This window comes from Vespula pensylvanica, chromosome 1, assembly GCF_014466175.1.
Source record: "Vespula pensylvanica isolate Volc-1 chromosome 1, ASM1446617v1, whole genome shotgun sequence".
NCBI lineage: Eukaryota > Metazoa > Arthropoda > Insecta > Hymenoptera > Vespidae > Vespula > Vespula pensylvanica.
Genome location: NC_057685.1, coordinates 19,383,968 through 19,411,531, shown reverse-complemented (window position 1 = coordinate 19,411,531; position 27,564 = coordinate 19,383,968). Strand labels below are relative to the sequence as shown.

At 44.5% G+C, this 27,564-nt stretch overlaps 1 protein-coding gene across 2 annotated transcripts; it reads left to right on the top strand.

Moving 5' to 3' along the window:
• Positions 1-9,262: 9,262 nt before the first annotated feature.
• LOC122631585 (neurotrimin-like) lies at positions 9,263-26,863 on the top strand. Of its 2 annotated transcripts, XM_043817478.1 has the most exons (6): positions 9,263-9,294; positions 16,689-16,797; positions 22,585-22,736; positions 24,630-24,840; positions 25,216-25,512; positions 25,591-26,863. In XM_043817478.1, exons 2-6 carry the CDS (start codon positions 16,728-16,730, stop codon positions 25,773-25,775), a joined length of 915 nt encoding a protein of 304 aa, XP_043673413.1. In that variant the 5' UTR covers positions 9,263-9,294; positions 16,689-16,727; the 3' UTR covers positions 25,776-26,863. The 2 variants fall into 2 exon arrangements, with proteins under 2 accessions (XP_043673413.1, XP_043673404.1); XM_043817469.1 differs by lacking the exon at positions 9,263-9,294 and having other exon boundaries at positions 15,949-16,797.
• Positions 26,864-27,564: the final 701 nt, after the last annotated feature.

The following is a 27,564-nucleotide window of genomic DNA, read 5'->3' as shown; positions in this document are numbered from 1 at the left end:
TCTTTCGTAATGACTGTCGATCGATTTTCTGGTTCATTGAACCGATTCTTGCGCGCTTCGAATGGGAAGACGTATGTTGGAACGTATACGTGTACATAGCTAGCTAGGCGCATACGTGTGTTTCGTACGGAGACGCGTATGAAACGGAGACGCGGACGCGAATTTAGCGGAAAATTTGTCTTTCTTTTATAGCGCGCGAGAGGAGTCGCGAGAAGCGAGTTGGAACGATTGAACGATGATAGCGTGAATTGAAACGATTGAACGTATGAAAAGACGAAACTGTTCGCGTTCGTAGATAAGAGTATTCGTAGGCGTGCAAGAAGATTCTGGTACGTAATTATTACGGCAATAAATAGGGCTATTAACGGTAACGCGCATAAAATTATATTTCCGCTTGATCCGGACTGTGAAACGTTTCGAAAGGAAGTTTAACGAGGTGGTACGAAACACGAGAAATTGAGTCTTCTCGCCATCTTGCGAAAGCCCGCGTAATAATCGGGAATCTCTTAACGCGAGAACGAGCATCGACATTTTTGCTGGTTTGCTCGAACCTATAACCGTATAATCGTACTCTCGCTAAATATTCTGGCACTTGGCGGCGTGGCCTTTCGAAAATTTCCCCTCAGCTTTTCGCGTTTTCGCTTCCGAAACGAGCGAAGTCGTAATCGGTCGAGAGGCTTATTCAGCTCCGAAATCGAAACGATTACGGTTGGAAATGTTGCGCGCGCTTCTCTTTCGAAATTAGCTGCCTTTACACCGGCATAATGGTCGTTCGACGAGATGCAAAAGAGGATTAACTTAATCGCTCGTTTATTTCTACCGAATCGCGAGACTTTCCAAATACGATCTAGCGACTCGCAATTGTACGTTTTATTCTCTCTCTTTTCTCTATTTCTTTCTTTTTCTTTTACCCTTTAACGGCAGCGCGTTTCGACCATTCACACAACTACTCACTTGCGGAACTATAACGATATATTTCTGATCGTAAACAATCTTGCGAAAAGGTTAAAAGAGCTTCGGAAAAGAAATTTGTAGATACTTAAAAGATATCTAGGAAATGACTGTAATTAATATCAAACGATTCGCGCGACGTTCTTGCCAGTTTGCCGGAAAATCGTTCGAGCTTTTAACGCGAGTTTTTCACTCGACTACCAACCTCTGTTAGTACGATGGTTGTACTTTTCTATGCTTACTTCGTGCGTCCTACTTTATGACTTTCCTGTGTACTTTTCCGGAACGTTCGCTTCTCTCTCTCTCTCTCTCTCCGTCTCTCTTTTCCTCTCGCCTAGGTGCCACCGAGTTGGGACCTTTGGTCGGCCGATTCTTTCGTACAATACAATTTTTACCGGCTGCATGCGCTTTCCCGAAATGCACACGTCGTAGTAATTTCAAGACCAGTATTTACCTTAGACGACTACGTCCTCGTTCACCTTTCGCGTTTCTTCCATACGTAACGATGGAATAGTATGCGCGTTCCAGCATTCACGAGAACGTGTTTTATATATTCGATGTATTTCCGATCAACTGACAAAAGTTATATTCGTGATCGGCAGATACCTTCAGCGATGGTATTCTTTATATCATTTATTATTATAAATCTATCATAGACGCTTATGTTACGTCGGGCTATGCATGCTTAGAAAGATAATATTTATATTTATCCGTTCTACAAAGTTTCTCGAATAAGGCGCGTGTATATATCTAGATGAAAACAAAATCATACAGTCGTCCGTCTCTTTTATTTCTCTTTATTTACATCCGATGTAATTCATCGCCTCGAGACAAGAGATAAGAAGGAAATGTCTACGAAGCTACGTACGAATTGTAGAGATCGAGGAATGGAAAAAAATGTCTACGTTTTAACGAGTTCTCGCGAGTCGTCCGTCTCTCCGCGTTATTTACTCGCGGTGGAAAGCTTAAGGAGATCTCTTTATCGCTCGCTAACGATCCCGTAGCCCTGCACAATCCTACCGTGTTTAATGTTTATCGTCGCTCGGATTCTCGATGGTTCTTTCGAAGGACGCTCCTTCGTCGATTTGTCAATTTAATGTTACATTCAGCTAGCTTCGGTCGTTTCGAAGCTGATTCGCTAACGTTGTCCGGCTTTCTGCCACACACGTTTCCGATCGTAAATAAAATAGAGATCCAAGTAACGCACACATAAGCGACTTGTTCGACAAGTTTTAGATTGAAACGGAGGAAAGGAGTGCTACTCGATTTTTCTCGAGTTTTAGAAAGCTCTTTGGTTATTTATTTTATCTGGTACGTAGTACAACGAATATTCTCCAATATTTTTAATCGATACACAGGAGCTCCTTGCGTTTGCCAATATTTCAAAGGAAACTTTATTGAAACGACGACGTAAACAAGAATACAGTGGATAGAAAGAACTTTCACCGCTTGGCTCGCACATACGCGATTAGGCTGCTTCCTTTGAGTATAACGGCAAATATTTAACGAGATACGTATATCCCATATCGGTGCATCGATCCGGACGACGTACAGTTTCGATTGTCAACCAGTAAACCAGCTAGGTAAAATAGCTATTTGGCTGGGCGAATAGAAAATAGAAAATAATAGTTAGTAGCGAGTTAAGATTAGACGAGTCTTCTCGTATTTCTCGCCGTTCTACGAAAATGACGTGCTCCATTTACGATTGATTTTATTCGTTTTTCTTTTCACTTTGGCATTTTGCAAATCCCAATCAAGCAAATGCATAGAAATATTGTCATCTATCATTTACGCTCGCGGATAACTCTCAATAAGGTTAATTATTTTAGAAATGGTTTATCTCTTTGCAACGTGGCTCAAAGGAACGCAAGTGATAAATGGTAGCGTCTCGCTCGTACGTTGCCGTCGCTTTAGAAAAAGCGAACGAACGAACGAACGAACGAACGAACGAACGAATTGATAAATGTCGAAGGACGAACGCTCGAATTACACGATCGTACGATACGGACGAATTGAAATTCAACGAACGCGAATATGTGTTGTTTTAACGAGGCGAAAAATCGTTTCTTTATGCCTCACGACGTCGTTATTACATTCGTCGCGTATAGCGACAAGCGATCCAACGGCGACGAACAAAGCGAGAGAGAAAAATAATTAAATGCTAAACACGTGCGCGCGAGGAGTAAGTGGGAGAAAAAAGTAATGGGATAATTTTTAAGTCGTACGTCTCTCTCTCTCTCTCTCTCTCTCTCTTTCTCTCTCGTGCGCGTCTCTCGTACGTGGCGGTACGACGCTTACTCGTTATACCGATTTCGCATTAACTCGGATCGAGAAGAGATTCGTTGGCATATCGTTAACGCGCAAGGGAAAAAGCGTAAAGCGCGTTTATCGGTACCTTTGCGTACACGTACGATTTTTTCTGACGATAGTCGGATCGTATACCATTAGGAACGTTCGTCGTCGAACGGTGCTCGAATATAAACGAGATTTATATTTCCATAGTTTTCTCTTAAGCACGGAAGCGAGGAAGGATAAAGGTTTTACGGAACAAACCGTCTTTTATTTTCATCGCGTTCGTCTTTGCATCTTAATCGCATCATTTTATTTAAACGGAAAACCGAATCGTCGGACGATCGATGCGATCGCTTTTTAGAGATTTTCGTAGACGTTACGAACGATCGATTGCCTGGACAAACATTTTGCGAATCGGTTTCGATGACTTTGCTAAATAAGATCGATATTTCGGCGTAATAATTTCGTAAGAAAATCGTCGGTGGAGTTAACGCGACGGACGTGCGCTAGACTAGAGTCGTAAGAGGTATCCTCGCTATACGTATGCACGCTCGAGTTATCTCGCTCTTTTCGAAAGAAGATAGAAGAGAGCGTCCGTAAAACGTAAAAACGACGACCATAGCGGTGACCGTTTTTCTTTGTCCTAAAACGATTCGTCCGGAGCATTAAGTTAGAAATCGCGTGCATCGTTTTGCAGTACACGTAAGCACATTAAACGTGTATTTAATAGGAACGTACGACTTATTCATTTTTCTCGCTCGAACGCTTTCAGTTATTTTAAGATAAATTCGAGAAAGAGTAATAGGATAGGAAGAAATTTATTATGGAAAGCTCGCTCCAAAATTTGATACGTTCTCGTTGATAGCTATTAATTTTTACGTTGGCTTTTCATTCGAACTTCGAAACGAGCGATCAGCGTCAAGAAAAAATATTCGGGTGGAAACGGTGTCTTGTCTAAACGGACGCGAATGAAACGCTTGGAAAGAAAGGCAATTACAAGATTATCACGGAATAAGCAAGCGATAATAGAGCTCCGTAGATCGTGGTACACGGCGACGTAACCCGACGATGTGACTCGACTCGAAGAAAAAGCATAATCACCGAAGCGAAAGGGAAGGAAGCGATCTTCGTAAAAAGTTAATCCGCGGAGTACCTTGGAGAATTTAGCCGGAGCTCTGCTTCCTCATCGCTAACCGTTTATCCTGCCTCAAGGGAGAGATCTCGGTTTAAGGGGAAATGGATTACCGAAAGTCCCCCTTTGAGTTCAATCTCGGACTAAATTCGATAACGCGTCTATTAGCGAAACGATAAGGAACGATTTTAGCGAGATAATCGTTTCTACGGGCTTTACCGTTTGCCCGGAGAATATATACGGATCGTTCGTGCACGGAATCGCGACGATTCAAAATAAACGCTGACCCGCGTTGCACTTATCCCACCTTCGTGATAACACCATTTTGTTTTCGGTTCGAAATTAATCGAATCGAGAAGTGTTCGTCCTTCTCCGCTCGAAGGAAACTCGAGCGCTCCGTAGAAAGATAGAACGATCGGTCGAGTCGCGCTCTTGAAAAGTTGCGACTTGAAAAGTCGTGGACGGATCCACGGGCAAGGGTGCTACGTCGCTGAACGTCTCGTTCAAGGAGCCCTCTCCAACGTTTTTGACCGTTGTCCACGTGGAGGGTTTCGAGGGTCGGCTTCGGCCTTGTTTCGAGGAAAAAACGTATAGAGGGAAGTTACAAAGCTATTTTTCCGCTCCAATTCCGGATAAATTCTATCACGTGATCGTTCGCGAAACTATCAAAGACGGGATAAACGTCGTTGGAAAGTCCTTATCGAGTGCGTGCTCTCGTTCGCGTGTTGGTACGATAGAAAAGGGATGTCGATAAACGACGCGCGCCCCTCTCGAAGAGCGTCCACCCCTCCTTGAAAAAACTCGGACAAAGATTCGGATGATCCGCAAGTGCCTCGAAAAATCTTGGATCTCTTGGCCATTGTTCGCACTCATCGATGGCTCCTATAGATCGAAGAAAGATCGGGACGATAGTTTCGCTAGGTTTTCCCATTTTCTTTTCGTTTATTTTCTTTTTTTCTTGTTTTCTCTTTCTCTCTCTCGCTCTCTCTCTCTCTCTCGAGAACGAAGTTGAAAGAAAGTTAAGCGGAAGTTTGCGCCTTGATTAAAAGCGTTGCTTCGAAGTTGCAAGGCTTTTCCCATGAAACGATAATTAATGATCCGGTTGGTTTTAAAGGACGACGAAGGTATTCGCATAAATTACGAGGCGGTAAATTATAATGCGGTTTAAACGCGGTTATACGCTTCCTGTTAACGTACCGTGGTATCATGCATCAGCGACATCACATGAGAATCTCGCGCGCATTATCGAACGATCAACATCGCGTTATCGTCATCAAAACTTATTTTTCTCGCTTATCAATTCAGCGCGAATTGTAGATCTCTCGCAGAGATCAAATTTGTTTGTTCTTTTCCTTTCTCCTTCCGGTAGACGATGGGAATTCTTAATGAAGCGTAATAATCGGTTCGTTAAGCATATATAAAGCCGAATTATATGGATATAACGCTAACCAGAGATTGGAACGGATTCAATGATTTATCATTCCATTAAGATCGGTAAGTGGAGCAACGTAATTTGCTAAAGTCTCACAATCAGCGGTATTCTATAAACATACCGAAAGTACACTTTGAAAGCCCCTTTTAGATTCCTTTCAATGGCGAGCGATGGAAGGGAACGGTCGAGGGTCGAAGTACCTTCCGCTATTACCGCAAGAGCGATTAACGGTTGGGCCGTGCGAATCGAACAGCTGGCCCCGAAACGACTCGGCTTACGCTCGAAATAATCTAATCCTTCGTATTTCTTATCGAACTATCTAATATCACGTCCCATCGCAAATTCCACTTAACGTTTGCGCTACGTCCGGCAAATATCGAATTCTAGGAATATCGACCTAGATCTCAATGCCTCGTTATCTACTTATTAAAACGGTACGAAAGATTTAAAAAGACCGCGAGCGAGATGCAAGAGATATCTCTATGACGGACGGATCTCTCGCGATCGTTGTTATTCGAGATAACGACAAAATTCCTCGATCGATTCATCTTTGACGAGCCGACCTATCGCCGACGCTTAAGCTCTGTGATGGAAACATAGAATCGGAAACATCCCGTAGTACTTCGATACCGAAGCATGCTAAATGCGGCTTGGTTTACGCTCGTACGTGTAAAGCATCGTGCAAGTAGAAACCTAACGCATATCTGTGTATACCTACGTATCTACGAGCCCTCTCGTGTACTCAGATCTGTTGACACGCGCGCATAAACAGATGTGCGTACACAGTAACGTATGCGTCGTATATCCAACGGAGAGAGATACCTCGATATCAATTGCGCGGATTCACGAAGCTCGATCGAGCGCTGTCTTTGTTTCTACCGCTCCGCGAGCAAGACTTCGATAAATTCTATAATCGATTCTATTCGTTCCCATTGATTTCGATAATGTATCTTAATCTATTTTTAGACTTGATCCAAGGATAACAAGAGGGAATAGAATTCACAAGTTTTTCTACGCCGTAAGGCGATTAGACCGTCGAAAGTATACAGAAGGATCGGATAACCGGTAACGTACTTATCACGATGAAAGAAAGAGAATTCTAACGTTTTACCGTGATCGATTCCTTTTATACATGCGGTCGAGAGATCGAGAGGCATGCTTTCCACTCGCGTATCCTTCAGGATCATGATGTTCAACGAGTATCGGATTTCTGCCCTCAAGAGAGAAACTATAGCGTGGCAACCAAATGCTTTCCACTTTTGCTCGCAGATCCTGCCAACAAAAAACATCTACGATGTTCGCGCGATTCCGAAAAGATTATTGCGTTTTTTTATTATTCTACGATAGCGTTACGTGACAACGGCATCTTTTCGCGATATCGTATGACAAAATCGTGGATGGATCGTAACGACGGCTAAGGTTTAACGCGAATGTAACGCATTGTCATGGGAATGTGCATTCGGTGCAAATATAGATCTCGAACGATCGAAAATCGGTCTGCTTTACGCGATCGCTAACCACCGTAATTCGAGACGGACGAAACTATTTCGATGGGCGCTTTCGACCGATTCAAATATTCACCAAGCAATTTCATCGTAAAGCTAATTCCGTGCTAACGGATTCCGACGCATATTCGACTACGAGGGTAGTCCGTCGTTGCAGAATCGTAAGTGCGAATTCGCTTCGAGAAATTGCCGTCAGATATGTATGTGTATGAAAAAGAGAGAAAGAGAGAGAGAGAGAGAGAGAGAGAGAGAGAGAGAATGAATACACGAGAGATTCGCGTGTCGTCGGGTAATCAAGTTGTATTTTAGATCCGCGTTTCTAGTGGAAGCGATATAGCGGAAGTCGCAATGTCGCGAACTCAGTTTATTTACTTAGATATTTTCTTGTACCGCTTAAAGAACGAGGATGGGATTTATATAAACGGTAGCTGTCCTAGCAAGTTACATTAGGAGGAAGGGTGAATAGCTCGAAGAATAATAATCGTAATTCTAGCACACTCGGGACTAGTTTCATTGCAGCGTTAACAACGCGAGACCCGTTTTACATTATTCAGGAGATCCAAGAACGTTCCAACGTTGTTCCGTCGCTGCCCGTCTTCGCTTCTTCGGTCTCGAGGATAAGTGTTCTCGGAGTTACGAGTATCGCAGGTATTATCATAGAGCTCGATCGACGACGGTGCCGGCAGTCGTCGAGGTAAGGGGGAACGAATCGATCTCATCGACGTAAATTATTATCTCGAGCGAAAGAGAAATAAAAGTGGGCGCATGAAAAGGTTTTAGAGTAGAGCACGGACGCTAACTCACACGTACGCCCAAAGATTACCATAGTCTCCTACTCGTACGTCGTACGAGTTTAAAATAGGCGCTTATCGACGTTTACATCTGAAGATCTTACGATTAATCATGATGTAGACGACGTTATCGAATTTATCAGCTCTTCCTCGTCCTTTCTTCTCTCTTTCCTTCGCGAAAGAAAAGTTTGCGCACGCGTTCGTGCGTACGCGCGAAAGGAAAAAAGAGGAATGATTTTGAAAGGAGGTCGAAGGAAACGTCGAGGAATACGACGGTGACGAGGGGTGATCGACGGCCAACGTGATAAACGCACGAGCTCGCGCGTTGATTACACGGCATACGTTACTCCAACGACGTCTACCGTCGCTGTCTTTACACAAGCGTGTGCGCACGTATGCACGCCGGTCTACACGCGTGAATTATGGACGAGCGAATCATAATAATGACGACGAGGATTCTAGACAGGTAGCGTAAATGAGAGAAAGAGGGAGCCGGAAAAAGAAAGAGAGAGAAAGGATGATGGTTCGCTGCGTGTTGCATTAAATCGTCCTATAGCGACAAAAGTATAAAGGGGTCTCTCACTCTTTCTCTGCGAGATTATTATACCCACGTACCACCGATGCTGTCAGACGCAACCTCTCAACGAGCGTGACTTTCGAGCCCGCTCGAACTTCTCTATGGGATTTTCTATAGGATTTCTCTCGACTTTTCGCTCGTAGTTACTGTACTTCGATGGTTGCGTCGCGAGCAACGCTTAAAATACCAGACGAATCGAGAGACGAAGCTGTTCCTATTCGTATTTATTCTGCGATCTACTTATAAAAATTTAGTTTCCCTTTCCGCTTAATGAAGCCATAAAAAGACTACAAAACTGGGAGAAGAAAGAAATGAAAGTTAATAGCGGGAGACAGTAGTTTCGATTAAAAATGAAATTTCCTATATCGTGCTTTGGCGATCTCAATTATCGCCACGCTAATCCTTTTGCTTATCGGTGAGCGTCAACTCGTAAAAAGAGAAAGAAAAAAGGAAAGTAATTCTCATCGAATAGAACAATAAAGACGATAACGCGGACGATGAAGAGTACAATGGTTAAGGAGTAAGGACGGACGGCAGTGTCGGATAATGGGAAGATCATTATTTTCACGAATAAAGTCGTCGTCGTCGTCGTCGTCGTCGTCGTCGTCGTCATCTTCGTCGTCGTCAACGTAGTCGTAACCGTCGTAGTCGCCTCGTCGTCTTTGCCTAAGCGCGCCTTAATTAACATCTGCCCCAATTAGAATGGCTCTACGAAGGTCTCGTCGGCTGACTCTCTCACCGCTCTCTTCGTTCTCTCTCTCTCTCTCTCCTGACTCCGTCTATCTCTCTATCTGTCTCTTTTTTTCATCCCTCTTTCACTCTCTCACTTTCTCTCTGTCGTTTTCCTCGGCCCTCCTCATCGTTCGTTTCGCCCTTTCTACTTCTCTTTCCTCGTCAACAATCGCACCGTAACAGTGACCCGATTGTTTGCAGAAAAGACATGCTAGCGACGTTTCCAGACTGAAAAAATGACTACAATGCACACGCTCGCGTAAGCAGGCACCGCGATGGCGGCCAGGGGAAGGAAGCAACGACTCCGCGTAGAAGTCGCGGATCGTTTAAAAAACGAGGAAACCGTCCCGACGAGAGAAGGCACCTACGTTTCTTGCGCATCGTTGCCCGTAAACGTGCACCAAAATCCTTCGATATTATTTTTTAAAGCGAAACGCGAACGCACGACGCCGTCCCGAAATCGTTAAATTCGCCGGAATGGACACGAGAATTCCTCGTGCTCGGAGAAACCTCGTTTTCCACGTTATTTTCTACAGATCCATTAACGATAATGGAAAAAGGATCCTCCCTGATATCGTATACGATTTTTTTCCCTCTTTCGCACTCTTTAATCTTTCCCTCTGTCTTCCCTTCTTTATTATTATCTTCGTTTTTCGTTAAGAAAAAAAACCAGTTGTCGGACGAAAGTGTACGTCGTATCACCTGTTCGAGAGCTAATAAGATAGAATTGCAAAATCTATCTTCCAGAAGGCAAAGTTTCGTTGGTAAAGGAAAAAGGGATTTTGAAAGAAAGGAAATAAGAACGACTTATCGTTCGTCTCTTCTTTTATTTCTCACGTCGCGACCGCAATATACAGTATATTCCAAGTGCAATAAACGTATCTCGCTTGTATATCTAATGTGTAAACGTATAACTTACATTTATAGGAATAACGATACGTATACGCAGAAACATAGAGTAGAGACATACGAGCTCGCTCATGGAGAAACGCATGTTCCACGGAGAACGATACATTATATCGCGTAATAATTCCAGCAACGGTGCGCGTTTACGCGTATGCTTTCTCTTATCGTATCTTATTATCGGGAAATAAAATGAGATCTTTGAAAACGATATCGCGGTACTATCTTCTTTTTCTTTTTCCTTTCCTTTTTTTCAACAACAAAGAGAATTTCATAGCACTCTCGAGTATCGCGTTCGTAAATATTCTCTCTTTCGCTCTTTATCATTGTTTCGTATATTTTCATCTCTATCGTTCTTTTTGCTTTGGACAAAATTCACGTCCGATTAGCACGATTTGCGGTTCCTAATTATGAGAGATTCGATTAAAGCGTAATGTTCGGTACGTAGAGACTCTGATTATCAGTAACGAGCGATAAATTTGCCGATGGAAAAGAAAAAGGCTCCTAACGTCGGTCCTCGAGGATACGCGATAGGTATAGTTGGCTCGAAAGGAGCCACGAGACGTTATTTTAAAGCGCAGAATTTCTACCCTCCAAGCAATTTGGAAAGGAAAACGAGCGGCTGTTTCTTCGTCGATATAGAGTAGACGCTTCTTTTCTTTTACCCTCTTCTCTCCACCCTCCGTTTATGTCACTTCTTCGAACCTCGTTCCAGCAATTCTCCCCCTTTTCCTTCCCGCTTTTGACGCCTCGATTTGTCAAAGGTATTAATCGTAAGAGCGATAACGTCGTTGCTCCTGCTTTCGCGTATGACAAACTACATCGATATGGCGTGCCCGCGAATGCCACGGGTTAAACGGAAAAGCTTACTTATTTTACGTGTTTTTACGGAGATCCGTACAACCGAACTTTCAGAATAAGCGAAAGTACGGGGAGGAGGAGATGACAGAGGGAGAAAGAGAGAGAGAGGGGGGGGGGAGGAAATTAGACGAACGAAGAGAGATGAGAAGGAAAAGAGAGACATAGGAAGCGCATAAAAACTTTCATTTTCTCACGCGTTATCCAATTATCTCAGATATTCAGGTACTACTCGTAACGTCCTTAATTATTCGTCTCGGAAGAGGAGTGCTCAGTCATCATCCCTTGAAAAAATTTCACCGAGCCGAGCCGACGCGACGCGACGTCCGTCACTGAATGTATACGCTTAACGCGCGCGATTTCGACAATTTTGATGAAACTTTCGTAAAGAGCTTGCGTCGAATCGAGAACGATTTAGCATCTATGTAAGAGGAATACGGTAAGAAAAATCGCGCGTGTACGATAGCATTACTTTTAGAGAATAACGAGCGTATGGCGTGAGCAAATTCATCGTGAAAAATGATTTAAGTAACGCACCGTGATAAGTACAGTAGCTGGTAATGCTAGCGAGAAATTGGTCCGGTCGTTTAGCGATAATATAAAATAATAACGGGCCACCTTCGTCGTTCCTCGTTACAAGGCGAATTTGTCGTTCAAAGATAAATGTTGGAGCGAGTGGCATGCTTCGCACGACGAGTCTGCTTTCGTTTCTCTCTGTCCACCATCAGAATTCCGCTCGTACGAGCGTATATGGAACAGTAAAAATATAGGGAAACGTTTCCGGCATTCACAGCTATGTTACCAATCGAGAGGAGACGTTTTTCTCGTACGGGCGAAAGAATTTTCAACGAGCTGGAAAAGAGAGAGAAAGAGAGAGAGAAAGAGAGAGGAAAGAAGAGAAGCAACTGCAAGAGATTCCACTCCGACGGCGGAGACGAGACAGGAAGCAGTCTGATGCACTTCTTGCAGCTGCGCGCGACGTTTACGCTCCTATTCCGGAAAACGTTTTTCTTTTTTCCCCCTACCCTCCTCTCTCTCTCTCTCTCTCTTTTTATCCTTTCTTTTTCTCCATCTTGTAACTTTGCCTACGTACACGCACTCGAGAAACCCTCGAAATAAATGTCGCGTTTCGAGAATGTTTGAAGGAACGTTTACGCAGAGCCCCGGGAAAACGATAAAGCGCAACGTCGTGAGAATACCTTCTTTTCTCGCCGTGAAGATAGAGACGAGTGGGCTGCGTGCGTACACGCGCGTCAAGGGGACCGACGCTACTTACTCTCTTTCTCTCCCCTTGCGATACGGTAATCTCGAAGAAAGTTCTCCGTGTCTTTTCTTTCTTTTTTCTTCGCGTACTTAATAAGAATGATTCGCTGATTCGATATATCTCAGATACGTAGTGTAGCTATCTAAAAAAATTTGTGAGGAAGGCAGAAAATTCGTGCGAGGTTGAAATTCTTCGGGCACGGCTCGATGTCTCTATGCATTTTTCTGCGCAACAGTAACGTCCTATTTTATACACACACACACACACATATATGTATATCATTCGACTTTTTCGGCTATTCTACAATAGCGAGGCGAAGATTCTCTTCTCGCGAAGAGAAGCCAATTAACGAGCGAGCTCGACGAGAAGTTTCGTTCGTCGTTCTACGTGGATCGATATACGGAGCATGAAAACACCGGGACAAGCTGAAAGTCCAGAATCGAAGGAGCGTACTTTGTGAAGTGTAATGAGGAAAATCGCGAAACAAATAAGTTGGAGAAGTTTGGTAACCTTGACCCCGTATTAAGTCGGCCAACGGTAGATGCGAAAAGCTTCCGTAGAATTTCACCTCTTATATCGCGTACCGTATCGATAATGCGTCGTCAAATATTCGCGTTGCTTCTTTGCAAAGTCTAAAGTCTTTTTCTATCTAAGAAAAATCAACGACTACGTACTACGAATCGAGGGAATCAATTTTGGAGCTAATAGCTCGACGATCTCTCGATTGCATCCCTCTTCCTCCTTTCCCTTCTTTCTTCTTTTAACGGTAAAACGTAGAGCGAGGGAGAAATAAGATAGAAAAATTTACGAAACTTCTACCTACGTAACTCCGAGAAAGGTTCCAAAAGAGAGAAAGGCAAAGGGCTGTACGATAAATCTCCGACGGTGGAAGGAAAATGGCGTAGGTTGTATAGAGGAGCAAACCGTCTGATCACCGACGAGAAAAGTTATGCAATTTACCAAACGTTGGCACGTAGACCATCGTCCCTCCTTTTTCGCCTCCAACACGGACTCGATAATCCACCTCTTTCTTCCACGCTCTACCTCCGAGTCTTTAGGTTTTCCTCTCGCTCGAAAATTCCTGCTCGAAGCGCGAACGGTGTCTTCGATAAAGCTTAATCTCGACGAATCAACGATCGAAGATATCCCGGATACGTTGGGAACCTGCAACGTACGGATCTTTCCAAGGAAAATGGAAAGTGTTTCTCCTCTCATTATTCAATTTCCTCGATACAAAGTTTAACTTTCTATTTTATCGCATCTTTCAGACGTCGCAGAGCTACTCGCTCGCTCCTCCCACCTCTACCCTTCGACGCGGCTAATTAATTTTGTATCGCGATATAGCGATAGAAGCGGAAACTGGAATTTTCCAATCTTCAACGAGGAGCCGAGCGCTCGACGTCGCGCGAAGAAGTTGGCTGATTTTATCGCGGGTTAAGTCTTCGCCGAGTTATTCGATATAACAACTACCTATATCGAACTAACGCTTTCATCGAGTCAACAAGGAAGCGATCGAATAATCGATCAGTCGAGAAGAAAAAAATTAGATGGAAACATTCGATAAGACGCGAAGCAATCGCGATCGAGTCGATCGAATTTTTATCGTGTCTTAACGAAGCGGTCGAAGGGACTCGTTGGAAAGGAATCCGTGCGAGCGTAAAGAGGAGATACGAATTCGGTGAGAAATATAGAACCTTTGCGCAGAAATTAGCAGTTCTCGGCGAAACTTTTCTCAAACGAAGTCGATTCTTCGGCGACGAGCGTTGCAAAGGATGCAAATATGCTAAGGAATTTGAGAGAAAAATGAGAGAAAAGAAAGTCGTTCGTCCGTTCATAAGTTCGCTTGAAAAGCGTAAAGTAGGTACTCCGTGCCGAGGAATCGTCGAGCAAGATAAAGTTAACACTATAAGAACCCGTCAAATTGGACCCAAGAGATACGTCTCCGCGGAAGAGGATGCAGGAGGAAACGAGAGTCGTAAGGAACATGAAAGTTTGAAAAAGCATCGAGGAAGAAGCATCTCCGTTCTCTTTATCGTCATTTTCCCTTTGAAAGTATTATTCGTCGCATGGAAAATATTCGACTTTCCGTCGTACGAGACTCGAGTAAACTTTTAATTTCGGTAAAACGCTCTCGCAAAAGGACTCTCGAACGAAGTACATGTAACGTATAAAGAGACGCGTATACAAAGAAGTGACGTATCCACGTTGGTGACAATTATCCGAACAATAGCAGAAGCGGAGGATTTTTATTTCCGCGCTTTTTCTCGGAAAGAGTAATCGTTACCGCCAGCGATCACGATGTCCACGGACACCATAGAAAAAAAGGAAAAAAATTACTTTTGTAAAGCGATCGAGTAAACGCCGGCTCGCGATGAAACGTGCGTATTATTCTCGTCCATGTACGAGTATGTACGTCAAATGCAATATGCGCCGAGGCTCGATATAATAACGCTTATAAATACATTTTACCTAGCGACCTTATACCAACTTTGTTTTATCTCGAAGCGCGTGATCGCATAATGCATCCGTTCGCTTCCTCTCGTTATTCATCTCGATCGCCGATGCGTCAAACAATTATTCTAAAGATATTTATCGATTGAAATTAAATTCCAAAAGTTTTCTCGCCGCTTAGAAAGAGCACCGACGACTTGTTGAAAGGTAATCTCGTAAAGAAAGAGGAGGAGGAGAGATTTACATGGGGCAAAGTTCAAACGCGTTGACACGTTAAAATTATTTACGAACTAAAACGGCTCAGGTAGACGCGAGGAAGCAAATATATCGCGAGCAGGTACCCTCGTAATTAACCGCACACTGCATAATATTACGGCCGGTGTCTCCGACGTTGGTGCGACCGGCTATTATACTCTTTTTGCTTTTGGCGATACGGAAACGTTCGAGAATGGTGCTCGTTACGAGGCAAGTATTAAAAGAAGCGACGTCGTTTGTACCAGCCGGCTATCTCGTTCGGAATCGTAGCGAACGCGGAAGGCCAAAAACGAATAAAGAGTTTCGAACGAAAGAAGAAGAACGATCGAGGGATAAGGTCGATGGCGTCAAATCGGTAGGCCTGCCTTTGAATAAACAAAGATGGAAGATAGATGGAGTCTAGAAGGGCAAGCGTTAAAGAGTACACGAGCGTTAGGAGCATCGAAGAGCGGAGAGAGAGAGAGAGAGAGAGAGAGAGAGAGAGAGAGAGAGAGAGAAGAATTCGAAGGAAAGAGAGATTGGTACGAAGAGCCGAGGGTAGTGAACGAACGTTCGAGGAACGGCATGGAGAAAGACGTAGGCCACGTCGTGAAAGGGGTAGGAGAGGGAGAGGGAGTCGGCGAAGAAGAGGAGGAAGAAGAAGAAGAAGAAGAAGAAGAAATAGACGAAGGAGATGGTGGGGTTCGCTGGCGAGGCGGTAGACGCGCGGCGAACAAGAGGAGAAGCAGCACAAGGAGGAGGAGGAGGAGGTGGAGGAGGAGGCTGAGTGATCGGAGGAGTAGAGAGAGAGAGGACGCCTGCGCGGAATCCCCGGGCGGGCGCGGGCAGTGCCACCGGAGGCCCGGCGGTTTCAGAGCTTCGCCCGGGACGACGAACCGCAGACGACCTGTACGCAAAACTCGGCCGTGCGTTATCTGGAGGCTACGCTGTCCTCCGTAAGTGTCATTAAAATATAAGCGAGGAAGATAGCAAAAAAAAAAAATACAAAGGTTCGAGAGGTCTTTCGCAAGACGAAAAAAATTGGAAAACGAAGAGACTTGACTCCTTTCTCTCGCGTCGAGTATTAACAACGGCAACGTATCGTTTACGCGACGTAACATAATATGTGATACTGTGTCTTCGCAAAGGTGCCAATCGGATAAGATAGACACTTTCACGAGTTGGGAAAATAAAGAGAAAAAGAATATTGCGAGAAGGTGTCGCTGTCGGTGGAGCTGTGCAGTGGAAAGAGAAAGAGGAGGAAGAAAGACATGAACAACGTCTGGTAGCGACACCGACTGCGGAGGACGAACGTGGTTGAGATGACGAAGGATTAGGAGAAACTGAGAGAAAGAGAGAGAGAGAGAGCAAGAGAGAGAGAGAGAGAGAGAGAGAGAGAGAGAAAGAGGCATTGAACGCGCGCGCGAGCAATAGAGAAAGAGAAAGAGAGAGAGAGAAATAACAGGCTAGAGAGTGGCGTGGTGCACCAGGACGGTGTGGTGCGCGTTGTGAGATGTCAGTTGACCATCAGTCGAAGACATCCACGTTGTCGTCGTCGTCGTCGTCGTCGTCGTCGTCGTCTTCGTCGTTGTCGTCGTCGTCATCATGAGGAGATCCTCTTACGTCAACTATTACGTCCTGTGCCTCGTCTGTTGGATCCTTTTGGGTATTACCGGTAAGATTAAAAAAAAAAAAAACGAAAGATCGAGAGGAGACTGTGGAAATGGGTGGGGATGAGTCGAATTACGACGACACGTTCCGTTATAAATCTCGTGAACGCAAAGAGGACAGAAATCGACGATCTTTGGATTCGTGTGACCAAGGTAGAAAAGAGAAAGAGAGAGGGTGAGAGAGAGAGAGAGAGAGAGCGAGAGAGAGCGAGAGAGAGAGAGAGAGAGGGAGAAGTCCGTGCTCGGGTGGTGGATCGATCGGATTTTCGGGTGTAGCTGTGTTGTTGTCTCCGTGCGCGTCGCGTGCATACGTTCTCGCGCGTTTTCGCACGCGTGTCCGTCTTTTATCGCTCATCGCCACTATCATCACCGTCTATCTCCGTCTCTTTTGTTCGCCTCACTTTCATTTCGAGTGCTTCTTCAGACAACGAGATTCGCATGACACTCGCGATCGATGATCCTTTTAGGATCGAAAGAAAAAAAGGAAGAGTCGGGAATATCGAAAAGACTAGGAGAGAAAAGCAGGGACGAGAGAACGCGAGGGAGGTTGGTTCCGGACCCGGTCCAGGATTGTATCTAGCGCCACCCTTGTTTGTCGCGCCGCGGCATTGCATTGTAAGCCGCCCTCCTCCTCTTTGAGCCCTCTTTTACACCCTCTCTCTCTCTCTTTCTATCCATCCATCTATCTTCTTTCTCCAGTTTTCTTTTTCTCCTCTTCCTTTCCATTCTCCACTTCTTTTTCTCCTCGATCTGTTCTGTATTTCTCTCTCTTTTCTCTCTCGTGGGGTCACCGTGTCGACGAGATGATTCTATCGTTGGGGGCGGAGAGACTCTTTCTTTTCCTATCTCGTGACGTCGTTCACGAGCGCGTATATCGATTCCACGTTTTCGCTGCATCAAGCCCGATGCAGTTGGATTTTCGAGCTATTTTTCGACCTCGCGACCTGTCTAGTTTTATTGGAATCGATTCGGATGTATTTTCCATCTCGCCCGTTGCCTCTTTGAAAAACCCGTTTGCTCTCTTATCCCAGTGGCGCGAACTTTTCCAATGTTTGTTCGATTCGCGATAGTTTCCTTGGCCTTTTTGGCTAATGGTTATAATAATATTAAAAGAAAAATATTTATATATCCATCCATCCGTCCTTCGCTGCATCGATCGCGATGCAGTCGAACTCGGGGTCTTTATTCCCTGACATGTATTTCGATATTGCCATACGTCGTCGCTGTGACATTCCTGTCATCTAAAGGTTACGCAAAGTAGTTTACAATTTTATGCACGCTCGCCCCAATATCGAGAATTTTTCTAACGAGGCAAACGCGTACGAGCTCGTTGATGTTTTCGCACCTATGAGATAACAATGTTCTCGTCTTTTTTTTTTTTTTTTCTTTCTTCTTTTACCATCGTAAAGTATCGAACGACTCGTCGGTTGATCTTTCGACCTCTTTCAACGTAACTATGATTCAGGATACTCGGGGATTCAAGGATGGTGGACGTACGCGTCAATGAAGCCAATTATTTCTCAATTCTGATTTAGTGCTTGAAGGATTTTCTATTCGGCCACGTAGAAGGAAAACGATTCGAGTAGAAAAGAACGATTGATCGAGTTACCTCGACAGCGAGATTTCCTCTCTCGCTTAGAATTTCTTCCGGGGTGTAGAATATCGTTAAATCTTTATTCGTCGATAAATCGATGATAATTTGTACGACGAAATTATTATTGTTGAAGGAACTTTTCAAATTAAGTAATCTTTTTGATCCTACCCGTATCTATAATACCTGTGTAAAGAACACGTAACGACTTTAGAGCATACGAACTTGCCTCGCGAGAACGATAATGTTGGATATCAAGAAATTCGAATTAGATCGATCGAATGATTCTTGATAAAGGTCATTTCACAGAGTCCTTAACATATTCGAATTACGTATTCAAAAGCAATTCTATCCACTTTGAGAGGATTATTCTATCATCGAGTTAATGGAATAAAACGAGTTCGAGTAGCGGCACGATGCGCCGCAACAGCCGATTATGCTTCACGGTGATTAGCCGAGCGAGCTTTTCCTGCGAGCTTTGGTGCGCGCGCGTATTCTCGCCTCTCTCTCTCTTTTTCTTTCCCTTCCACTTCCTCTTTCTCCTCCTCCGTCGTTCGCGTCCCTTTCTCCGTTCTGCTAGGCCTTCGATGCTGTCGTGGCAACGACGTGTGCCTGATTCTATGGAAAATCAGTTCGAAGAACGTGCCGACCAGAGACTACCGAGCAAACTCGCGTGTTCGCTAGTTTCTTATCGCGCTAACGCCAATGCTAATTCCAAGAATACGAAATCCTTTTCGAGAATATGTTGGAACGGCGCAACGCACCGTTCTTTATTACGTTTTCGTCCGATGGAAAAATTCCATTTTTCATTTCGAACTCAGATCCCATCGCATCTCGTTGCAATTGCTCGATTTAACGTAGAAAAGTTTAGCACGGTGGTAACGTATCAACGTTTATTACCTACGGCCCGTATGATCGCGTTAAATTGATAAATGACCCGTGACTTACCGCAACGCGTTACTTCGTGACCAGGTACACATCAGCACCAGCTTCGTCGTGCATCCCCCCGTTGTTCGCTCGATCGAGTTTTCCCTTATTTCGCGACTTTTTATCGACTCGAGAATGTGCCGACGAGAAGGAGAAAGAGTTACATTAATGGTAAATAAGAGTACGGACATTTTTCTCCTTTAAATTCTCTTGAAAAAAAAAACAAAAAAGAAAAGAATCATAAAAGATCAGGCCGAGACTACGAACACCTTTGTTCGCCTACGAGCCAAAGATTCCGACGTATGCGAGATAAAGAAAAAAAGGCTTGTCGCGAGGAAGAAATAATAAAAATCGAGAGTCAGCGATTCAAGGAGACTATCCTAAATCTGGATTCATGCAGTGGTTTGGAACTACGTGACGACGTCGTAAAGTTGCACGAGCAACGTGCGTACGTGTCGTTCTAATAAAGTGAAAAGGAGGACGCAACCTCCCGGCGACCCTCGTCGCTTTTTACGTCGGCTCGACTCACCATCTCCAGGGAAATATACCTTACGACGAATCTTCCTTTCATTTCCAAGAAATTTACTTCCTTTTCTTTCTCTTATATAACCTCCGCGTCCTTTTTCGCGCTCGATTTCTCTCTCATGGAACTTATCGAATAAAATATTTTTCTACGAACCCTCGAAATTCTACGATATTTTCCATCCTCTTCTTTCGACGTATTAGCCTAACGATGACAAATCACGGGTGGCTATGATTTCCCGAATGAAACGCTTCGATGAAAATCAAAAGAGATTATATCCAAGCTTTACCGTTCTCTTCCCGCTGGAAAATTAGTTTCGGATCGTCCTTCCCTCTCTCTCTCTCTCTCTTTCTCTCTCTCTCTCTCTTATTTTCTAGTGTCTCCCTTCGTCTGGAAAGGACGAGGAGCGATTTCTCTACCCTCGCTAGAGTGGCACACGTCTTCCTCCATGTCCCTCGCTCCGAGCATTTACGACAATCTTGACGAGAGAAAAGGGGAGAGAGAGAGAGAGAAAGAGAGAGAGAGAGCCATGCCTCCGAGGGCTGAAATGAAAAATGTGTCTCAGAGAGCAACGCTGTGTATGTAGGATCGCTGTTTGTGTGTGGCCCCTTTTTCTTGCGGATAGGCAAATTATTTCGAGGGGGTGGCGGTGAAAGAGAAAAAAAAAGAAAGAAAAAAATAGAGAAAGAGAGAGAATCGCGAACAGGCGCGTGCGCGTCTCTGCGTAGATTTTACATCCCTTGGGATCCTTTGTACCGAATCGAGTATTCTGCAAAACGACTGCCTCCTCCGCGTTCGATGCGCATATCCCTGGTATATTTTGACGCGTCACCTTTCCGTCCCGCTCGAGTACGCTCGAGTCCGTTCAAAAATCTTCCTGCTAGATGATAGAAACGCATTAAGAAATACATTATTTCTCGCGTATCGACGTTGCGACAAGCGTTCGATCGTAACGTTCGCAATAAATATCTTATATCGGTTGCCGCACGTCCTTTCAACGCGGTCTAGATACCGAGGGAAAAGAAAATGTGATAATCGATTGGCGACCTTCGTGACACAATCGATGCGTTAATCGTTCACCGCGAGAGATTTTCTCCACTTTCGAGTAGTCGAACGGCCGATCGTCATCGACGATCTTAGTTTTTTTTCATCGTTCCATACACTCACTCCTTTCCCTCCTCTTACCTCCTTCCCATCGATCCGTTCTTGAGGCTTTCCACGAGAAATTACGCGTATTCGTGTCAAGCATGCACGTCGTCACACACGGACCATCTGGGATCGGCTCTTCCGAGCAAGCTACCTCGTCCGCTCCGGAAGAATAATGACGCCCAATCATATCGGTAGACTTTCCTCCGCGTTGCCACCGATGCGCACACAAAGACCCAACTTTCGACTACTCGCTACGCTAACGAGACCCAGTTCCGAGTATTCCAGCAAACTGGATCGTTATCGTTCCCATTTTTTTTCCCTTCTCGTTCTCTTTTTATTCAGAAAACTTCGATAGGTCGATTGGATATTAAACGCTACGCGAAACTAAAAGTAGAATTCGTCGATATTTTTACTTTTATTTTAACCACGTTCCGTTATTATCGTAAAATGCGAAATTGGAGTAAAAATATAACGTAGGATGTTATACTCTCCGTAATAGGCGTCCCCGTATGGCGTTGAAAAATATCGCCTACGATACCTGCGAACGTATCGTAGGATGTGGATAAAATAATCGTAAATCGATCGCGTCTAGGAAGAACGAACGTACCACGGAAGAACGATAGCGCGCGCTTTGCTCTTGCCGCGACTGAAGCAGGAAGAGAGGATATTCAAGGTCGTTGGAACGAAGCCCACGCGATTCCTCGAGACCGAAGGCTGCTGATCCGGCTCTGAATTCCTCGGATCGAGATACTCTGGATTAGTATCCATTTCCCCGAGGTAACTCGGCAGCGTCCTGATAGGATTTATTTCGCAAAGCATTTTTGCCGGAGCTAGACTCGAGCGAAAAGGCGAGGCTGGTCTTTTCTCTCGTTCTCTCTCGCGTTTCCTTTTGTTATTTCGTCGTCACTCGTGGCGCGTACGAGAGCATCGAGGAGCGCAAAAGAAAGGTACCCGGTAAAAGGTGCTAGGACGCGCTCGCGCAAAAGTAATTGGAATACGAGGGAAAATGTTTTAGGCGTTATACCGCACTTTTTATTCGAAGAAACGTACCCTCGGGCAGAGGACAAACCCTTTATACTTTTCCTCCCTCGGAAAGGATAACAAAGGAAAGCGTAATTCTAGCTTTGTTCTTTTTAATCCCTTCCTAATGCAGAGATCGTAGCGCGTTCCAGTTAATGGCGTTGATGGTGGTGCCGACGTAGCACAGACACTTTCGTGTATATTTTAACCACGGAATATACGCGTCTACCTGCTATACTCTCGTTGCGCTTCATGTAATTATACTCGGAGCTCGCGCGCTTTGTTCCAACGACGAATCGTCGAGAACCCTTTGCATTCGCGTTATTATACCGCGGTCACGTTACGTTTCCATATCTCCTTTGCGGGTTTTTCGGCTGGCTGGTGCGTTAACAGCTCGCAGTCTCTTGTCAAGGAGAAGTCGATTCTAAATGAATCCGTACAAGGTTCTACCTAGAGGGGAAGACGTAGACGATCTCGACGTGTGTCCTATCTATGTCCATGTACATACATACGTATCTACGTCTCGATTCTAAAATCGAGTCGAACGTTTACTAACGAGAAAATCGATATCCGATGTTTCAGGTGTGAGCACCAGATCGCATTCCTTGGTGAAGAGGTTCGACGGGATTTACACGGGTCCGTATTTCGACTCGAACTCACCGACGAACATAACGGCGCAACTAGGCTCTCATGCGTACCTACCGTGCAAAGTGCGACAGCTCGGTAACAAATCGGTAGGTCGACGTTGAGTAATTCACTTTTTTCTTTTTTTCTTCTTTGCAACCTTGACTTCCCTCTGACTCTACGTTAATTTGCGTCGTCTCGAAACGGCTTCGTGTGCTCGTCGACAGCCATACCGGTTATCGATCCTTTTTCGACGTTCGAACGGTTCGGTTACCGATCTTTTCTTTCGCTCGACCACGCTCGAGCACACGAAAGCTTTCGTCGAGGCTCGTTATCGAAAACTCCATCAAAACTTGCGCGTCTAAGTGCGCGCGTTCTCAGGACAAATCTCCGTTTCTTTTTCTTTTCTTTCTCTTTTTTTAGACGCCACCGATATACGTTTTAATTCTAAAAATTTTTTTCCCCTTCCTTTTTTCTTTCCCTTCGAGGCGCACCCGCGAGGCGTACCCGCCAGGGCGTAGCCACAAAGCGACACTATTATTTTTCTCTTTTCGATGTCGATCCTTATCGCGCGTAAACGCACGACACGCAACGACGGCTCGATAAGCTTCGACCTTGCTTTGATTTTTCGCGATGCGCAAGTTAAAAATACTCTCTTCGGTTCGAGCTGCTGGCCGACTTAAAGGCCGCAAATAGTCCACAGTGGTAGAACTCGATGATGTGGCGCTCGTAACCCGTAAACGAGCAATACGTTGATATATCGATATATGAATAATAACGATTACGTAATGTATTTCGAGCGACATATCGCGTAAAATAATTGGTTCGTAACTCGTATCGTATTAAAAAAAAAAAAAGAGATAAAAAAGAAGAAAAAACGAACAAAATAAAGAAGCGACGGGAAGAAAGTTTCGCGTACCTTCGATCGAACAAACGAATAAGGAAACGATAATACGTATAACGTCCTCGTCGGAAATTGACCATTCGATCGATCCGTTCCTCCGTTTCTTCACCCATCAAGCCGAATTCGAGACGATGATGCGATTATTTTGGAAGATACCTTCGAGCGAGGTGAAACGAAAAAAGACGTTAGTGAGGGAACGAGAGAAAAGACGATAAAAGTTTCTCGTGCCGAGAATGGAACGTTGCTCCCGTATCTCTCGTTACAGAACTTTAGACTCGCGAGCTTTGGTGTATGTACAAAGAGAAAAAGAAGGAACGAGAGTTCTGCCTACGACGACAAAGCGTACGACGACACGCGACTCTCGTATAATCGTCTTGGAAAACGCGCGTTAATTTAAGGGATTTAAGAACCTTGCTTCGCGATACTACCGGATGCTTATCGGCCGAGAAATTAAATGCTCCTTCCCTTTGTGCTTTCCACGTAGATACGTATTTAAGTATGTATGTATGTACGACAGGTCCGAGTTATCGCGGCACGTAGACTCGCTTAAATATCCGGTCGATGGACGATACATTAAGATATGGAAAGGGTCGGAGAGGGTTGAGAAAGAAAGATCGATCGTGGCTGCCTAACGACGAGGTTTCCTCCTTACCCTCGCTTATATTTATATTCTACCTTCTTCCTCGTTCTTTTTTTTTGTTGTTGTACCGCCTCTTCGGAATAAATATATGAGCCAGGAGGTTACCGGGATGATTTGTGATCGTGACTGGCGAAGCGGAAACTTCCTTCGTTCCGACGAATTTTCTTTTACTACTCGGACGGAGTATTTCCTGACAAGGGTAGAAAAGGGGGTGATAATAAGACGATACGACGATATACGAGCTTGTCTTTTTTTTTTTTTTTTTTTTTTTTTTTTAATCGAGTAAGAAGTTCATCGTAGAAATTATTTATCCGTGACGGTGAAACAAACGCATGCTTTCTAACGTAGAGTGAGATCGATCGTTCTGTTTCTTTATTCGCTTTTATATGCACGTAGGTAGGAATCTATGAAAATGAGGAGTAAGTACGGTCGCGTAATTAATTGGAATAAATTGATAAGGTCTCGTGGATCAGGAGAAGAGACTCGCACATACTCTCCGTGGATAGGACCATGTTCATCCCCGACGAGAGGTTCCAGGCGATCTTCGCGGACGCGTCGGACACTTGGACGTTGCAGGTGAAATACGTCCAGGCACGGGACGAGGGCGAATACGAGTGCCAAATCTCGACGGATCCGAAGAAGAGTCACATTATCAAGCTCAACATCGTCGGTGAGCCTTGCCAAGAGGAACTCTCGAGCCTTACCTCTCTCGCTTTTTATTCCTTTCGAACGATTTTTTTCTCTTCTTTTTTCTTTCCTTTTTTTTCTTTTTTTTTTTTTTTACGAGCGAGCTGAGCGATTAAGCGAACGAAAGTAAAGCGTTCGTTTAGCGACGGTACACTTTCGCTTTTCCTCGCTTCCGTTCGATGGAGAAGTTCGCCGGGTCCGATCGTTAAGACGAACGCTAAACTTTTTAACGCTCGAGGATACCTCGATAATGATCGTAAATGAAATAAAAAAGAAAAAGAAAGAAAAAAAAATTGCTTGATAACTGGGTTAACTGCGAGAGGGTGGAAATACGTTCGGTACCTTCTTGATATTTTAGTGCCAAAAATCGAGATCCTGGGAGACCGGGACATGTACGTGAAAACTGGAAGCACGGTCGCAATACGTTGCATGATAAAGCAATCTCTCGAGGGGCCGTTCTATGTCTTCTGGTATCACGAGGGCGATCGCGTTCTCAATTATCAGCAGGGTAAGATCGACATCCAGACTAAAAGGATCGATCACGATACGGTTAGCAGTCTCGTGATTCGCAACGCCAGGCGGGAAGACTCTGGTAATTACACCTGCAGTCCGAGTAATTTGGACAGTGCCAGCGTGCAACTTCATGTTCTGAATGGTGAGTCGAGGGAAAGACGTTTGTTGGTTTCTCTCTCTTCTTTGGAAAGATTTACCAAGTGAAAGCATTTTCTTTCAGGAGAACATCCAGCGGCGATCCAAAGAGGAATCAGCTCGGCTCCTGGCGGTTGTCATACGTTTTGGTGGTTCGTAGGAGTGGTCACGCTCTACTCGAGTCACGGAAGTCGAAACTACATCCTTCTCCTCCTGGCCGTCATGGTCCTTTACTCGAAAAATCCATCTTACTTCACGCCGGAACGATAATCAGGATCATCGGGAAGGACCAAGCACGAACGAGCGAGCGAGCTAGCGAGCTAGCGAGCGTGCGCGCGAGAATCGATTATCTTCGGCCATGAAACGCTGTGTCTCTTAACCTCACGTCGAAGGGATTTCTCGGGAAGGAGAAAGAGAGAGAGAGAGAGAGAGAAAGAGAGAGGGAGAGGGGGGAGAGAGAGAGAGGGAGAGATAGGAATAAAGATTTCCATCGATCGTTCGATATCGAGAAGATGCTTGAAAAGCGTTAAAGTTAGGATGTGACAAGAATTCGAAGAGAAGAACAGGGTCGAGAGAATCGAAAACTTCTGTACGAACACGCGAGAGAGGAAAAAAAGGACGAGAGTCGACGAGTTCGGAGAAGAACGATCATCGTTTCTAAATCGTCGCTGAAGACTGACCGCTAATTTTTTTTTTTTGCAAGCGAGCCGAAAGGATAATCGGAGAGTGGGAGATATTAGTCGTTGATCGTTCGTTGAAGTGGCGATTCATTCGAGGAATAATGGTCTAAAAAATGAAAAAGGATAAAAAAGAAAAAGAAAAGGAAAAAAAAAGAGCGAACAATCTTGGTACCGAGATATTGCATATTTATAGCGTAAACCTTTGAAGTTACAGTCTTGTCAATCGATCAGCAATATCAAGGTCCAAAATTCTTTCCGCGGGATGAAATTCTAAAATTATTAGAGATGCATTTCGTCTATCGAGACAGTATGATCCGGCCGTTAGTATCTTAGGTATTAGATAACTCGTGACGATTTTTCGTTGGATTCGCGCGAGTTTCTCGAGCAGGCCGTGACTTCTCACGGCCGGCTACCTTGTATACGAGAACGTATTACGCGAGGATCGTGACCAATTTCGTTATTTCAATAAACGACGGATGGAGTAGAAGCCTACGTTCTATTTTTAAAGAATATACGAACGAAGAAAGAAGCTAAATTCAGCAACGAAAAATTATATATCTGCGAAGCGAACCGATGGCACAACGATCATTATTATTTCCTTTGCTTCAGACGCTATACTATATCACGATCTTCCCGTTTTCGTGCTCCCGTATTTGTGGAGAAAGTTCAAAGAAATAAAAGAAAAAAAAAAAAAAAGAAATATAAAGATCTCGATAACGAGATGCCCCCCCGATAATCGATGATCGCGCGTCACTAGAACGATCGTGGAGGTCCTGTCGAGGTCATCGAAGGGTTTCGTAATTTCTGTTAATTACCGACTATGAAGTCACGAGTCGACGGTAGTTAACGATGGAAGAATGACGCGAAAGGGTGAAAGAGAGAGAGAGAGAGAGAGAGACAGAGACAGAGAGAGAATGATGTAAGACAAAAGAAACTTCGTCCGCGCCACTCGAAAGAATTGAAACTTGTTCGATGAAACTTGTAAAGACGATGTGATTAATTATATTTCCATAGCGATCGATTAGCAAAGCGTGTCTATACTCGACGTCTATACCGTTTTCATTGCAGGATCGTAGCGAGAGATCGTAGCGAGAGAACGTAGCGGCTACAAACCTTTTTGCTTGCTTTCCTTTTTTGTCTTCGTTTGCAATCGGGCCGAGAAAATCCTCCCTCCATCGTCGATGATGGATTAGACGTAACGCCAAAAACGTCGCGAGTCGAGCCATCCTACAGCGAGATCTTTTTTACCCGAGAGCGAAAATCGATTTATCGATACGAAAACGACGAGCACCTCTAATTAACCGAAAAGAAAAACGTTCATATCAAATGTCGATGTCGACCCTTCATATCAGATCTTTTTCCGAAATCGTTTTCGTGAT